Genomic DNA, 17,150 nt, shown 5'->3' on the forward strand with positions numbered 1-17,150 from the left:
GATATGTATTGCTTCATCATGTAATGGGAATGCAATTATAATCCTGCTACTAAAACTATAGGTTATTTACGTAACCCCAGTTCTCAGAGTAACATGAAGTGAGATGTCTCACTATGGGATGCGCCTCATCGCGGAGCAAACAGAAGCATCAATCTCATTACGCCAATCCTGATTGGCTGGTGATCTTGACGTCAACGTCAGGGGAAATCACCCCCCATAAGTAGCTTGCGCCACGACGCATGCGTCATTCAAAATAAGCACCTCTTCTCGCTTCACCATAGCAAGGAGGGCCGTCTGGTGAGACATCTCACTTCATGTTACTCTGAGGACTGGGGTTACGTAAGAAACCTATAGTTCTCATTCATAACACTCCGTTCGATGTCTCACTATGGGAAATTGTAGCTCCCGTATTGCCAGACGAGCTTATCTCGAAAATCACCAAACCAACCAGAACTCAACAGGTAGAGCTCTGACTCAACCAGGTGCCCAGCACTGCTTGAGTCACACTGGGAGTAGAACGCCCAGCCTGTTAAGAGGCGGACAAAAGTGAGCGGTGAGGACCAGCTCGCCGCTGCACCGATGTCTTGGATGGGAGACAGAGCCCAGGATGCAGCCAGACCCTGAGTCGAAAGAGCTCGCGGACCCGAGGGTGCCTGCGAACTCTGACTCGTATGGGCCCCAAAGCAATTGCTTCCACAAGACAGTGGGAGAGCCGTTGCTTAGTAACAGGCTTGCCCTTATAAGGGTTAGCCCAGGACACCAGGAGTTGGTCATTATGACAAGCACCCCTGATCTGTCCATACAGGTGCGTAAGCACGAACTGGACACAGCAAATCCAGCTGCTGTTCCCCGGAGGGACCCAGCGGCGGAGGAAATGCCTCAATGTCCATTGGGGTACATGACCCAACCCCCTTGAGTATAAGGACAGGGTTGGGCTTCAACAACACAAAATATGTACAGATAGTGCATGAAAACATTACTGGCTCGCCTGGCGGAAGACAGGACCAGTAACAGCACTATGTTAGAGAGACCTGGTGTAGGAATCTCTCGCACTCTGAATAGTGTTTATCACCCTATGAGGGAGTCTCACTGTATTCAGGTTGTACCACTCATGGGCCAGGCCCATAAGGCCAAGCGCTCTGGGTGTGGGTGAAAAATCTCCCCCCCCCGCCTGGGACAGTATGTCCCTGCGTAGTGGGAGCTGCCACGGCTGCCCACACAGCAGCTGATAAATCTCCGCCAGCCAGTATATAGTGGGCCAGTGCGGAGCTATCAGGATAAGTGTGTGGCGTTGTTCCCTCACTCTGGCCAGAGTTTGGGGAATCAGAGCCAGGGGTGGGAACGCGTACAGAAGGCCCGAAGGCCAAACGTGTGCGAGTGCGTCCACGCCTAACGGTGCGTTTAAGTCGCGCATCGAAAAGAACAGCTGACATTGAGCATTTTCTTTTGATGCGAACAGGTCCACCGTGGCTCTACCATAACGCACCCACAGCTGGCTCACAAACCTTGGATGTAGAGTCCAGTCTGCATAAAGTGGTGTACCTCTGGACAGTAGATCTGCCCCGAGGTTCAACACACCCGGTACGTGCGTCACTCTCAGAGAGAGGAGACGTCTGCCGCTCCATAAGATCAGTTTGCGTGCCAGCATGTGTAACTGGAGAGAACGCAAACCCCCTTGGCGGTTTATATACGATATTGTAGTCGTATTGTCTGTCCTCACGAGGACATGGTGTCCTCTGAGAAAAGGCAGAAAGCGTTTTAGGGTGAGGAACACCGCTAAAAGCTCTAGGTAATTTATGTGCGCCCCCTGGAGGTCTCTGCTCCAGAGACCCCTCACCGGACGGCCTTCATAAATACCTCCCCAACCTGTCAGACATGCGTCCGTGGTGACCACCTTTCGTGAAAGGACAGCACCCATAGGCACGCCCCCCGTACTAGAAAAGTTGGGTGCAGCCAGTGGCGCAGTGCCGTTACGCATTTCACAGTAACCATTACTCTCCGCGTGCCATGACGCGCGGGGTTTAGTTTTAGGGCGGCTACCCAGCGCTGAAACTCCCTCATGTGTAAGCGTCCTAGTCGTACGACCAGGATGGCTGACACCATGAGCCCCATTAACTGCAGGAATGTTCTGAAGAGAACATGTTTGCGCAGCTGGAATTGAGCGAGACAAGCTCTGAAAGCTTTCACTCTTTCCGCTGACAGGCGAGCTGAAAAGGGAACCGAGTTCAGGCGTAACCCCAGGAAGAGTATAGTCTGCGCGGGGCACAACATGCTCTTCTCTGTGTTTATTATGAAACCCAGGTTGAGCAGGTGCTTTACGAGGACATTTGTCTGCGTAACAGCCTCCTGCTCCGACTGTGCGAGAAGCAGCAGTCGTCCAGGTAGGTCGCCAGGCGAATACCCTGTTGTCTCAACGGGGCTATCGCGGCTTCCGTACATCGTACAAACACCCTTGGACTGAGAGACAGGCCGAAGGGAAGTACTCTGTATTCGTAACAGATCCCCTGAAATGCGAACCTCAGATATTTCCTGTGTGGATAATATACTGGGATGTGGAAATACGCATATGACTGATGTAAACCAGTCATATTGTCGCACGAGACGCAGCAGAGATGTGTGAGTGAGCATTCTGAATTTGTATCTTTTTAGATATCTGTTCAGAACCCTCAAATCCAGTATTGGCCGAATTCCGTTCCCTCCTCGTTTGGGAACGAGGAAATACTTGGAATAAAAGCCACTCTGACTCTGCTCGGCAGGTACAATAGATATAGCCCTCTTTTCTAGAAGTGAGAGGATCTCTCTCTCTAGAATATGGGCTGACTCTCCCAGGGCTTGTGAATACAAAATGCCCGAGAAACGAGGGGGGGTGACAGCGAATTGGAGTCTGTAACCCCGTGTTACTGTCTTGAAAACCCTGGACAGCGCAGCGTTGGACACGGAGACAAATGTCTGTGACCGCGGCTATCTCGTCCAGAGTGGCCGGTCCAGAATTGCTCGACAGATCCTCACAGAGCTCCGCTTGGTACGCGGTTAGCATCGAGGAAACGTTCAGAGCCCTGGCGGACAATGCTGCGGCTTTGTAGGACCGTTCCGTCATGGTCGACTGGAATCGGTCCGCCTTCGCTGGCAGTGTGGGGTTCCTGCTTGGTGACGGGCCTATCCTCGGTAGGAGGTGGGCTGCCACCAGCGGTTCCATAGGCGGTATGCGGAGCAGGCCGAGCCTCTCCATACCGTCACAGTCAAGGGAGGAGGCACCCTGGATTGGAGCCTTGTTGCTAAAGGGCCGGTCTCTCCACGAGACCGACACCTCATCCAACATCTCCGGGAAGACCGGAAGGAGTTGCCTCTTTGTCCTCGTTGTTTGGGAAAAATGTTTTCCCTCGTAACGGGACCTGGAGGTCTCCTTGGCCACTTCGGGCCACGGGATGTCTAGCCTGGCCGCAGCGCGCTGACACACGGCTTGCAGGTCCATGCTTAGACAGGGCGAAGCTGGTGTGCTATCGCCCGGGAGAGCAGCCATCGCTCCCGGCTTTGCAGCCTGAGCTGGTGACACGAAGATGTCGTCTTCTTGCTCGTCCGAATCAGACAGGAGGAACTCAGAGGCATCCTCTTCGTCCTCCATGTAATCCAATTCTAGGACATCCTCCGCGGGTGAAACCATGGTGAGGTCCAGCCGGGAGCCCCAGCTTGGTATAGCGTGGGGCCCCGTTCCCGCGTCCTTTGCCGCCACCGGGTCCCGGCCTGATATGGCACGGGAAACCGGTTCCGCGGCTGCCGCAGTTGATGAGCCCCAGACCGTAAAGGTGAGGGACTCAGTCTCTGCGGCGGACGCCCCCGCGTCTTGATTGCCAGCCGGCCAATCAATGGACATGAGGGGATCCTGTCCCGACAGGCTAGCTTGTCGTGCTAACCGTCGGCGGAGGCTCTTCATGGTGAGGCGGGCACAATGCCCGCACGAGCCGGGGTTGTCAATAGCCTCCTGGGCGTGTTCCAGCCCGAGGCAGGACGAGCAGACCTGGTGTGAGTCAGTGCCTGATATCTTCAACCCGCAGCCGCAGCACCGAGCCTCCGAGTCCCTGACTCCTCTGGTGTGAGAGAGAGAGGCGTCCATCTCGTTCGCCGCGAGGCGTGGAGAGGACCCGCTCTTAACAGGTACGTCGAGAAAAAAGTGTTACCAATCTGTCTTTAATCTGGAGAAAAAAAGGGCAGTGTGGGTCTTTTTCTCAAAGAATATTACCTGGTGTGGTAATATTCTTTTAATCCTTTTCTCCTCCGTGAGAAGAGAAAAGAAAAAAAAACGTCCTCGCTACCGTGGTGAGAGAAAAACACAAGCTAGCAACGGGTGTGTTGCTAACTTGAAAGTCAAAATCTTACCTTAATTCCAGAGGAAGAACGGCGAGGTTGACTATAATACTAACTGGTGTGTTAATACCATACTCTTCTGCAAGGCAGAATAGGGTAGCCGGCTAACGCCCGTCGACCGAAATTAGCTTTTGGTTCAGTCTGTGGACTGTTAAGCTAGCCCGGCTACCATTAGAGATGTGCTCTGAAGCGAGAAGAGGTGTTTGAATGACGCATGCGTCGTGGCACAGGCTACTTATAGGGGGTGATTTCCCCTGACGCTGACGTCAAGATCACCAGCCAATCAGGATTGGCGTAATGAGATTGATGCTTCTGTTTGCTCCGCGATGAGGCGCATCCCATAGTGAGACATCGAACGGAGTGTTATGAATGAGAACAGCTTAAGCTTTACCGGATGTGTTGCCAATACAGAAGGTTCATTGCTTTGGAATGAAATAAGCAGTCCTCCAGAATACTGCATGTTCTCGGTAATATACTGAGTTAATTATGCAATCCTTCTTAAGCGGTTAAAATAATGTTTTTCATTTACAGCCTTTTAGTTTTGTGTTGCACTGCGGAGAGGCAGAGCAGGCTTTTAGATTACAACCAGTAGCTCACTTTAACACCGGCCAATAAGGTTGAGGTAAAGTGCCTGTTTACTATATCACACTGCTCTAGTTTTATGTACGCCACAGATTTCCCTTATACCTTAATTGCTGCAGGGCAACCTTTAAGAGAAAAGGCGACAGAGTGGAAGCATTTCAGACAGATAATACACCTTACATCTTTATCATGCTCTGTCCCTTTGTAGCTTTGGCGAGGAGAAAGCTGGACATAGGCTACTGCACAGTTTAATGGCAAGTCTTATCCCTGTGACATCTCATATCCATAACTCTTTGTTATAGTCCATTACAAAGGAAGGCCCTCGGTTCAGTCAGGAGGAAATACCTCCGGCTGCGCGTGGAATGGGCACTGTGGAATAAAGCTAATGTAGTTTAATTCTTCAAGCCTTTAATTCCAAGCAAGTCGTTTTTGATCATTTTGGGAGGTCCAGGCCGCCTTCAAGGGAGCTTTTAGAAAGGAGCAAGTTCATCTTTAAAACCTGTTATGTTTGAAACACCGGCTCAACCCTATTACACTGTTGTGCAGTTCAGAAGATAAGATGGGAGCTTATAGTAAGGATTTGCAGGGCAAGTCATTCATCAAGTAGGTATTTAATTAAGGAGACAGTGTGCTCTGGTAATTGTTCTACAACCACAATTGAAAGGCAGTATCAAAGATTGCTGGGATATAATTTGACCAAATTGGCAATACTATTCTGCCCTGAAGAAATGAACTATTGATGGATGTTCTACCGTAGCTTGACTTTGTAAAAGAGGTGAAGCTCTTTGTGTATCGCATCTATCAAAACGTCAATAACACATTTCTCTCACAAGCATTGAATGTTTACCATGGTTGGAGTTTCTTTCTTTGACAAAATGACTATTAAAGACAAGAAACCCGACACATGGCAATGATAATAAATATCCTCCCGTTGTCTGTTAAACTGTGGCATCAGTAAGTGTAACAACTGTTTCGCATCATGAAATATTAATCTGTGCACATGAGGCTTAATGGTTATTGCTTTTTTTTTAAACTGATAACACCAGGCCAAATGAATACTTACTTATTAAGTATGACAAGCAGTGGCTGTTTTGTTGGCTCAAGGGAATTCGTTTTTAAAATGGTGACATTTTATTGATCCCTGCAGGGATATGTTCTCCATGCTCTCTCTAGAGGGATCAGAGCTGATAGAGGCTCAGTGTTACTTTAAGTTCTGTAACAACTAGCCTGCCTCTATTATTATGTAATACTCTAGAGATGTACAGTCACACCGATATTCAGTGAGAATCATTGGGGTTTATTGACACTTTATTGATTTTTTTTTTCTTTTCTTATTGTAAGTGCACCCTTTCCGGTACATAATAATGTACTTAAGGTATATCATTTATCTGTAAATACCTTTTTATGTAAATAGATTTTCAAATTCTGCCCCTCAACTGAAAATACTTATTACATCTATTCTCCTCCTAGCTGTCAAAAGGTTTTACATACTTCTAACATCAAACAATTAAAGTCTTCAAAATTGTGACACCACAAGAAGTCACATGAAGAAATCAGATTTCTTCATTGTATCCCCCAAAATAAAAGTGTTTTTAACAAATAAATATCAGGAAAACCTTATCTTGTTTCAATAGGTGTGTGGTGTAGCTTTGGTGCAGTGGATAGAGCCTTGGTGTTGGGATCAGGGAGTCACAGGTTCAAACCCCATTGCAGTCAGCATGTCGTTGTGTCCCTGGGCAAGACACTTCACCCCAAATTGCTCCTGTGGGGATTGCCCACAGTACATGTATGTAAGTCGCTTTGGATAAAAGTGTCTAACAAGTGACATGCAATGTAATGTAATGGGATCATTTTCATAATATCTCAAGATATTGAGGTTGACTGAGAAGCCACATTAAAACACCTACACCTCACCTAAATCAGTCGGATTAACAGACAGTAATCTCCTTTATTGGAACATGTATATTTAATCAGTATTTTTTCAGTTTGATTTGAAAAACAAGATAAGGGGTAAAAAAGAAAATACTACTGGTAGAAGCACTAGGAAACTGTGAAACTCCAGAACGCAGGAATTGAACGAGGACTTCAGTCACGCTGTTTTTACGGGATGTGATGGATTACGTGCAATTACAGAGTTAAAAAAAACAAAGAACAAGAAAATATGTGTTTTCTAAACTAGCTGAAATGCTTTGATAACAGGAAAGACAAAAGGATCAAGCATGATCAGTACATATTACAAATAAATGGTGTTGTAATACATTATAACTGAATGTTTGATGATTTTTGATGAAGTAAGGGTTTGAAATGAATGGTTCTGTGGCATGAATAAATCCTTTCAATTTTTAATTGACACAGGATGTGCCCAGTATTTCACTAAAGCAGGGAAATGTCTTTCTGCCATCCCAGTAACTACAATTTGTCAAAGCACTTTTGTATGCTTCAATCACCTGTGAACCTGCCATTAATTTCACTTTTATAAAATGTTCAGTTTTCCAATGCTTGTGTGGATCTCACCAAATAACATCCATTTAAATAGTTTTCTTCTTTCAGAAGTGCAAACAAAAATGTCATTATGTATTTTTGCCTACATGGTTTTGTGCAAAAGGTTTTCACGTACTGTATTCAAGGACTTGCTGATCGCTTTTAGGGACTAACCGTTTGTTCGTTTATGTCTTACAGTTGTACAGCTCTTGTTGCCCTGCCAGGATTCAAAAGAAAGGAACACATTCTTTATCACTTTTCATTTGTAGTTAAAATGAGTGAAATTAGAAAAACTGAACTTGTGTATGAATTCATATTGTCTCTGTGAGATGAAACAATAGATGAGGAAATCTAAAGGCGAAAACAGAACGATTGGAAATGCATGCACTCTAGGCTTTATTCAAGCAGTGCTGCTGACCTATCTTTCATATCACTCAAGCACCTTGTTGGCTGCTGAAGTAGAAGCAGTACCCGCTCTGTCAGAGGAGATGTCAGGCTTGACTGATGACACAGATGAAATGAGAGACTTTGTAATTTGGACCCGCTGGTGCAATCTGTCATAGAGGTTCAACTTATTACCACACAACCAGGAGGGACGAATTTGTGACCCTGCTGGCGAAATTTTAATGACATGTACAAGAGTCCATTGGATTAAATCCAATTATTGGCTAGATTGGATCACAGTAGTTGTTTTTATGATGCTGTTTACTTCTTGCAGTCATTGCATGTCATTATGTACAGTATGAACTTTATTTTACTATGAACTAAATGACTCGGTGCTGTTCTAAAAAATATACTATTTTCTGCTGCAACTCAGTTAAACTTAGTTTTACCATTTTTAGTTCTGGCCCCTGTTTTTTCTTGCCTCTGTTTAAGGTAGAATTAATTTTAATATTGATATACCTACAGATAATTTTGTGGATTATTTAATTCACTGAAAAGTCAACAAAATGTCAAAATAATATGAAAATATATGTCCATCCCAAACTCAAAGACACAGATACAGAGAAGATACATTTGTATCATTAAAAAAAGAGCAACAATTATTTATTACTATCAAAAAGAATTGCTGATTTTCTTTTAGATCCATAGAATAATACTTCAGTCAAATAATGTTGCAGCTCTCCTTAAAAATGCATGTACCCACACTTATTCTATTAAAATGATCACCTTACAGTAAATGCACATTATACAGTGTACAGTGTGACAATTCTCAGATAACAGCACAGTTATAAAGCATATCATGTTCCTATTTCATTTGTATGTATTTCTATCTGCTGAAGCAATATTTCTGACACAACTAAGGCTAATACAGCATAAGTATGTCTATAACTTACAGATTCCCCCTTGACATCCATGAACTCAAAATGAGACTTCCTCTCATAAAGTGATCCTGCAACTCAGTGCCGAGAAATCAAATCGTAACTCTTCTCTCTGAGCTTCTTCTTGTGTCACGCCAAAGCACAGAGAGCCAATTAAATTTCACTGAGATAAACTCCAGGCTTAAGTGGAAATGCTTTAGGACACTGGACGTGCTCATTTAGAATAGATGTGTATGCACTGTGAATATATATATATATATATATATATATATATAATTCCATATATAAAATGACAGCCACCCAAGCTTTTTTCATCAACCTGACACTGGTGCACTTTTAATTGGCCTAATATGTATACATTTTTTACCCACAGAGTTACTGTTTTGGATAATGGCAGCCTACGGATTTCCAATGTTACAAAAATGGATGCTGGGATCTACACGTGTGTGGCCAGAAACCAGTTTGGAGTAGCGAGCAGTGCTGGCAGCCTTTTGGTGAAAGGTGATGTATTATTTTCCCTGACTTGGTTTTAAACATCAGTCCTGTTTGTTTAACTGTGAACGGCTGCTGGATTTTGCTTGTTAATTGTTTATTTTGTACCCAATAGCTGTTTCATTGGCAACAACAGCTCTTCCACTACACATGGAGAAAATACTACAGCAATATTCTCCATTTATTAAACAAATATCACAAACTGTACAATAAAAACAACAGCAAACGTGGAAAAATTAAACCTAAACGTGTGCTCTTTGTCATTTAAGAATGGAGTTTGGTTGTTACTGTATGTGTTAAAACATTTAATGTGTTTAAACATCAGGACTCCTGCAGGTTTTTTGTGATCAATCCCTAAAAAACAAACTTAACACATATTTTACAGCTGTCAGTATTTTGGCGGAACACGGAATAAATGTGGCACGCTGTACAAGAGCTGCAAGACACGACTGACCGTGCTGCACTTAAAATGAAACCCACTGACCCTCACTGCGCACTTGATGAACAAACTACAGTCCAAATAGTTGATTGGCAGTGGCTGGAGGAAGCGAGACATGAGGCTCATTGCATTCATGCGCCTCTATGTTTAATTCATACTTTCTTTGCTCTGTGTTTCATAGCCATGCTTGGTTTGATTAAGATTTCAATCCATTCAAATCACACACTTCTGCAGTGCAATGAATTTTCCAGGTCTTTCTAAAGAGCAGAGTTAACAACAGTGCTCTATTAAAACACCTTTCGGTGATTCCTCTTCACGGGTTTTTGGAATTGTAAATTGGCTTGCATTGCAAGGCCAATTTCGCTCCCCTGCTTCCCCGCACAGCCTATTTACAAGAGCCAACGATGTAATAGAGTGTACTGTTTAAACATATGTGTATGTATTCATTCATAGTATTGGTGAGAGGTATAAAATAAACTTGTATTGATATTCCAGTACTCTATATAAGTACAAGTTCAAAGAACAGAGTACTTTACAGAAAAAGGTTTAAAAAATATATAGTGACTTCCTGACAAATGTATAATTGTGAGATTAACCTAGCCTCCATGTGTTACCTAATTCTTACCCTTGAGGCTACTGTATGAACATATAGTTGACTATGCTAAGGGTTGCAATACTGATGTTGTCCATTATTTTCAATCATTTGATGAATTGTTTGGTCTATTAAATGTTATCACAAATTCCCAGAGCCCAAGGTAATGTTTTCTTTGTATTTTGTTTTATACAAGTCCAAAACACAAATATATTTAAAACGATAATGATAAAAAAACAGAAAAAGCTGAAAACGTTCTAGCATATTATTAAATAGAAATGAATCATCAACCAAATTATTACATTTATTTAAACTGAGTTGTTGGCCAAACATTTCATGTCATTCAAAGATTAATACATTTTCGTTCTCTAATAGCTTTTTTACAATTTATTTTTAATTACATTTTTGATCGTTGATTGTTGTTCAGGGTTCTGAGAACAGCTCTCCTTGTTATCCTCCGGCCTAATTAATTGCAGTTATTGTATTACACCTGGTGTCTGAGGTGCAAATTATTCCTGCATAGCTGTCCTTCTGTAGGTTCACAGAACGAGAGCCGCCCTGTGCGGAGCAAACCGACGGGAACGAGGGAGCCAATTTGTGATTTTGCTTCGAGTCATAACAGGAAATGACAGTTTAGCAATTGGAAGCAGAAAGTTCCACCCTCTTATTTTGAACCCCGGTGCCAAACTTTCCATAAACTCACCTGAAATGCACAGCCATGGCCAGTCGCTTCTCCTTAGGCGGTGTGAGAAAAACAATGTGCCTTGTTTTGACGGAGCTGAATATAGACCTTTACTCCCTCCGACACGTTGCAATGGCTTGCCTGTCCATTAGTTGCTTATGACATGCATGCATAATTCACAGTGGTCTGTTGTGTGGGATCTCGGCCTAAACTATATTCTGTGCATCACACCGCTGTTGAATGAGACACCCAGCCGAGACGCACCACAGATTATGTTGATGCACATCACGCTGAGGAGGAAATAGGATGGCTTTTTGTCTCGACACAAACAGAGAAAAATTATAGACTCTGATCTGACCTGCCGTAATAGTTGAGTTTTTCCTTGTGTTTGTTTATTTTACCCTGTCGTTGCTCAGTGATATTATTATGAAACTCAAAGGAAGCAATGCAATATAATCTCACTGGCAGACTCAAAAGTAATTTATCTTGTTTGTTTAACATCGGGGACAGGATTTGGCAGAGGGCAGGGTTTGTTTTTGAGTGTGACATGTTTTTGCAATTATTTCTCGATGTTCAGGGAACAGAAAAAAAAGGTAACTTTCAATTCAGCACAGAGTCTGGATAAGTTATACCTGCTCTGTTAACATGCCCCACCTTTCTGACTCGGTGCTCCCTGTTCACAGAGCCGACGGCGATCACCAGTCCAGCTGGACATCTGGACGTGACCGTGGGTGAGAGCATCGTGCTGCCCTGCCAGGTGTCACATGACCCCACGCTGGACCTCAAGTTCACCTGGTTCTTCAACGAGCAGCTCATCCACTTTGGAAGTCACTGGGCGTTTTTTGAGAAAATCGGTGGGGTAAGTGCAACAGTCTTCTATGTCTCTGTGTTGCTCAGCATTAAGACATGAAGGAAATATGAAATGTTGCAGCCTAGACGTTTTTGAGTAGAGTTGTTTAAATTACATTTGATGTCTTCAATGTACTAGAACATATCCCTCCTGTTGTCCTGGGGTCATTTTTGACCCCAAAAGGAAATCTATTGCTGTCAAAAATAGGTTTTTAATTCATCAAATGGTCTGAAAATGATAGGGGTTGTTCAATACTATGCTCTTAACGATTAAAATATATTTGAAGTAATTTCATTGAATTATGGGTGTTTTATTGTATTTTATAACACCTTAAGCCCTCTGGGGTCAAAATGACCCCGCAGGACAAAGTGGAGCAATGGGGCACATTTTTTCAGCATAATGCTGCAACAACCCCCTGCCTGCTCCTCGGGGTACACACACACACACACGCACACACACACACACACACACACACACACACACACACACACACACACACACACACACACACACACACACACACACACACACACACACACACACACACACACACACACACACACACACACACACACACACACCTTTGATGTATAGGATCAAGCAATTTTTAGATCAACAAAAATCATAAACAAAAAAGATAAACGAAAAACAAACAGGCCTTTTCTCACAGTTGCTGGGAAATGTCACCTTTTATTCTGAGAGAGACAGGCAGCAAAATGAGGAGGCAGAAACATCTGACTGTGGAGGAGGTTCATGAGCTAATCTTTAACCGTGTTATGGAGGAAACATCAACCGATGAGGAGGATTCAGGGTCAGAAGAGGAGGAAACTCATGAAGAGGTGATCGATGTCAGTTACAGACCACATTCTTCCTCTGAAGAAGCCCCCACATCGCCCGCTTCTGAAATGGAGCAAAATGAATATGAAGAGGTAGAATCAGAAATGGAAGAAGTGTCAGAAGTGGAGGACTGCACTTATTTTGAGGAAGTGGAAGAATCCACTGATGAGGAAGAACCTGAGGAAGAGGACCCAGCTGAGATGGAAGAATATTTCCAATCTAAGGATGAAAAAATGATCTGGTCTTCCATCCCTCCCTGTGACGGATGTCGCATGGTAACAGCAGAGAAAGCAGAGAGAGAGACAAGCCGCCAGGGTCCAACCCTATATGCAAGGTCTCGTATCGAGGACATAAAGTCCGCTTTGTATCTGTTTCTGCCCAAGGCCATCGAAGAGTCAGTGCTGAACATGACTAACAAGGAGGGGCAGCGTGTTTATGGGAAAAAATGGACCTGCAGGCATACGTGGGGTTGTTGGTTCTAGCTGGAGTGTACCGATCCAGCAAAGAGGCTACAGCAAGTCTATGGAATGCAGAGTCTGGTAGGGCAATTTTCCGTGCTACCATGACACTTAAAATGTTTCATACAATCTCCAGAGTCATAAGATTTGATGACAAAGACACAAGAAAAGATCGCCGGGCACGAGACAAACTTGCTCCAATTCGAGACGTTTGGGACACGTGGGTGTCTCTCCTGCCAATGATGTACAATCCAGGCACTAATGTGACTGTCGATGAGCGCCTGGTCCCATTCAGAGGTCGCTGTCCATTCAAACAGTATATCCCAAGCAAACCAGGGAAATATGGGATCAAAATATGGGCAGCATGCGATGCCAGGTCAAGCTACGCATGGAATATGCAGATATACACTGGCAAACCTGCTGGTGGGACGTCAGGAAGAAATCAGGGCATGCGAGTTGTCCTTGACAGGACAGAAGGCCTCCAGGGAAAAACCATAACCTGTGACAACTTCTTTACTTCACATGCCCTTGGCCTGGCGCTGCTGAAAAGAAAGCTGTGCATGGTGGGAACAGTAAGGAGAAAGAAACGTGAGCTTCCCCCTGCACTGGTGTCAAAAGCGGACAGGGCTCGTTTCTCATCAAAGTTTGCTTTCACCGAGACCCATGCTCTCTCTGGTGTCCTATCTCCCCACATGCTCTCTCTGGTGTCCTATCTCCCCACATGCTCTCTCTGGTGTCCTATCTCCCCACATGCTCTCTCTGGTGTCCTATCTCCCCAAAAAACAGAGACATGTTCTTCTGATGAGCACTCTACATCGGGATGCAGCTGTGAGCGACAGGGATGACAAAATGCCCGTTGGCCCCTAGTTGTCTTCTTCAACATTCTCGACGTGTCTGCATACAATTCCTTGGTCCTGTGGTCTGAGATCAAGCAGCCTGCAATCAGGGGAAGTGCGACAAGAGGAGGCTGTTCATGGTGGAGCTTGGACGACAACTTGTGATACCTCACATCCAGCGACGCAAGGTCAGCATTAAGCTTCATTTCTGTTGCTCTTCCTTCTGGAGTGTCCTCACAATTTGAACTTTTTGTATTTGCACTGTGATTTATTATAATAACGTTTGACTTGACTTGACAGGTTCTTCCCCGCACGCCAGCCGCTGCCAGTTTGGTTATGGAGGTCCAGCAGTTCTGCTCCAGCTCTACCTCTGCAGCAGCTATCCGTCACCCAGCTCCCACTCGCCCAGCTCCCACTCGCCCAGCTCCCACTCGCCCAGCTCCCGCTCGCCCAGCTCCCCCTTCTGACCCATCACCCAAAAGGAGCAGGTGCAAATTCTGCCCTCGCCAGATTGATGTCAAAACCAAGAAAATGTGCCAAAGATGCAAAGATCACACCATTGTTACCTGCCCTGCATGCAACTGAGGGCACATTAAACGTGTAACACAGACATGCGTAAGGTTTCCACTTTAAATTCTTGAAATAACAGTCGAGCAAGACGGGGTCAAAAATGACCCCAGAGGGTACAAGGTGTGATTATGTGTTGTCATTAAAAAAATATAAATTAGGGCATCCTTACTAAACTTTGACATATACCAGTCTCTGATAAGACAAATAGTCACATTACAATATGGTCAAATTAATTCATTGTTTCAATTTTTTTTTTTATCAGAAAATGGTATAATTTCATATAAATTAGGGTCTATCGGCCCTAAATTCCAACACTGAGGGAAAAATGTGTGGTAATGGGTTGTACTGAAGTAGAACTAAAGGTGTAATACAAAATTGATTCACATTTTATACTTTATGCGTTAAATATCAGACAAGCCAGATGGGGTCATTTTTGACCCCAGAGGGTACAAGGTGCATAGTAATCGGGAGGACATTACGAAGTAACAGCTTTTTGTGTTGGCCAAGTAACATTTCTAAGGATAAAAACTTTCCACAATGAATTTCCACTTGAATGTGCTGATTCTTTTGACTGTAAAGATTGGCTTAACGCATAGCCATATCTGAATTGTTACACTCTTTGTAATGTTTAAAATGGGCTTATATACTTAACCACTTTCTACGCTTTAAGTAACTCATAAGGAAAGGAGCTATTTGAACTCAATTAATACAATCGTCAAAACATTTACGTCTCATTCCTCTACAGCTTAATTTCAGCTTTATCTTTTGATGGGCAAAGTATTGAACACTCCATGATGAATTTTACAGATTTGATTTTTTTTGTTTGAGTGATCATAAGGGCTCCAGGTTTGCCTGTTCTGCTTGTTAATAACACCTCCTCCATTGACAAAAGCAATAACCGAGGAATTCATTATGCAATGCTCAGCCAAGCATTTCATTTGATCATCTAATACCAGATAATTTCTCCTTTAATTAGAGAAAGCAATTATGAGGTCTTGGCCTCCTTATCACCTCTTGTTGTGTTTTTTTTTCCCTTTTGTAACCGGCACTATAACAACAAGCGCTTTATAATCGTGTGTAGCCCTGCAGTTCATTTAAACACTTGACTCCTCCGCACCAAACCCACGGCAGCACGTTGTGGTGGAGAAACCATTGACCTATTGATGGAGAATGGTCACATTACTTAAACTTTCCTCATCTGTTTGGAAACGTCGTGAGCAAAACAACAACTTTCATATTTTAATTTTGAAGCAGACAATGAAATGCTGTTCTTTGTCAATGTAGCCTGCTGTAGACTCAAAGAGAATAAGGCTTGTTAAATTCAACAGCAGTGAGTCATTGGCTTTGTGTAAGGTCTAGGCATTATTATTGTAGCGGTGGTGAGTTCTAACTGACCTAAATGTATAAACCCTAGTGTTTGATTTGACTATGATTTTTGATTTAACACAAAGTAGACTGATATGTTTTATGTAGCTACATGAGTGAAACATTAATATCTTAAGCTACAAGCTACATCAAGCTACAAGCTCCTTGATCACTGCATTATGGCTCTGCATTACACAATTATATGTTATGTTGAAATTAACTATTGAAGTTATGACGCAGAGGAATGTTGTTAAAAACCCTGCAGCAAACATTTTCTTGGTAGAGAATATTATTTATCCTGCATATGTTGAACAATATAAAAACGGTATGCCTCCAGCAACATGTACACCAACCTCACTGTTGACTACAAACTCTTCTCTTGTTCGATTTAAGACCCTTTGCTGCTTCATTAGAGATATGCTCTTTGCACCAGTCACACTATTGAAAGGGCTGCGATCGTTAAAATTGTTGGTCTAGTATTGTATATCTGAAAGGAACGTCCAACAGCAATTTAAGGTCATTTTAAGAACAACAGCATAGAACAAATACAAAAAAAGTGTTCCTAACAATATTAGATGTTGTATATTTTGGTCTGACATAGGCTTACATTAATTGAGATCAAGGACAACAAAAAGGCTGACTGAAGGAATGCTTTGGCAAACTCCAGCGAAACGCGGTCAGCATTTTCAGAAGAGTTGAGGGGGGAAAAATACATCTTTGTATTTTGCTCAGTTTTTCTCATGGAAACCCAACACCACATAAATCATGACATGTCAGCCTTCACATAAAGCAATTGCATTGCTCTGCTGATACAGACCTGACCTGCAATGGACAGAAAGAGCATTTAAATGTGTATACCTCTGCGCTGGCTGTCCAAACAACATTTCACTTCTAAATGTGACACTCAAGTTACCCCTTGAACTCAAACTGGTTAGAAAGTAGGGGACAAAGGTCAAGATCAGTGTGACTTAACACCAATGTCTAACAGGATAAAATAATGAAATTGTGACATTTTTGACAACATGGATGTAACCGGCAACTTGACTGATTGACTAAGGCATTCAAACCTGACGTGGGAATTCTAGTTTATTCTAAGTCTAAAAGCCACACTATATATGGTTACTGTATTTTGCAGGTAGTTAAGTCTGGATTTCATAAGCATGCTTTGAAGTTATTTTTTAAGATTCAGACATCTGTGACCCATCCCATCTCAATTTATTGAAGGCAGAGAGTTTCAAAGAGTGAATGACTCGCAGCTACTGAGTTTTTATCTCAAGAAAAT

At 43.4% G+C, this 17,150-nt stretch overlaps 1 protein-coding gene and 1 pseudogene across 1 annotated transcript in view; both read left to right on the plus strand.

Annotated features, from left to right (window-relative positions):
* cntn3a.1 (contactin 3a, tandem duplicate 1) overlaps positions 1–17,150 on the plus strand; it is a 116,129-nt gene that overhangs the window by 78,816 nt on the left and 20,163 nt on the right. Inside the window, exons 12-13 of the mRNA XM_034088025.1 lie at positions 9,121–9,248; positions 11,636–11,811. Of these exons, the coding sequence (XP_033943916.1) occupies positions 9,121–9,248; positions 11,636–11,811 (304 nt within the window). The remainder of the gene's footprint in view (positions 1–9,120; positions 9,249–11,635; positions 11,812–17,150) is intronic.
* Positions 12,519–14,518, plus strand: LOC139434154 (uncharacterized; annotated as a pseudogene).

This window comes from Pseudochaenichthys georgianus, chromosome 7, assembly GCF_902827115.2.
Source record: "Pseudochaenichthys georgianus chromosome 7, fPseGeo1.2, whole genome shotgun sequence".
Lineage (NCBI taxonomy): Eukaryota > Metazoa > Chordata > Actinopteri > Perciformes > Channichthyidae > Pseudochaenichthys > Pseudochaenichthys georgianus.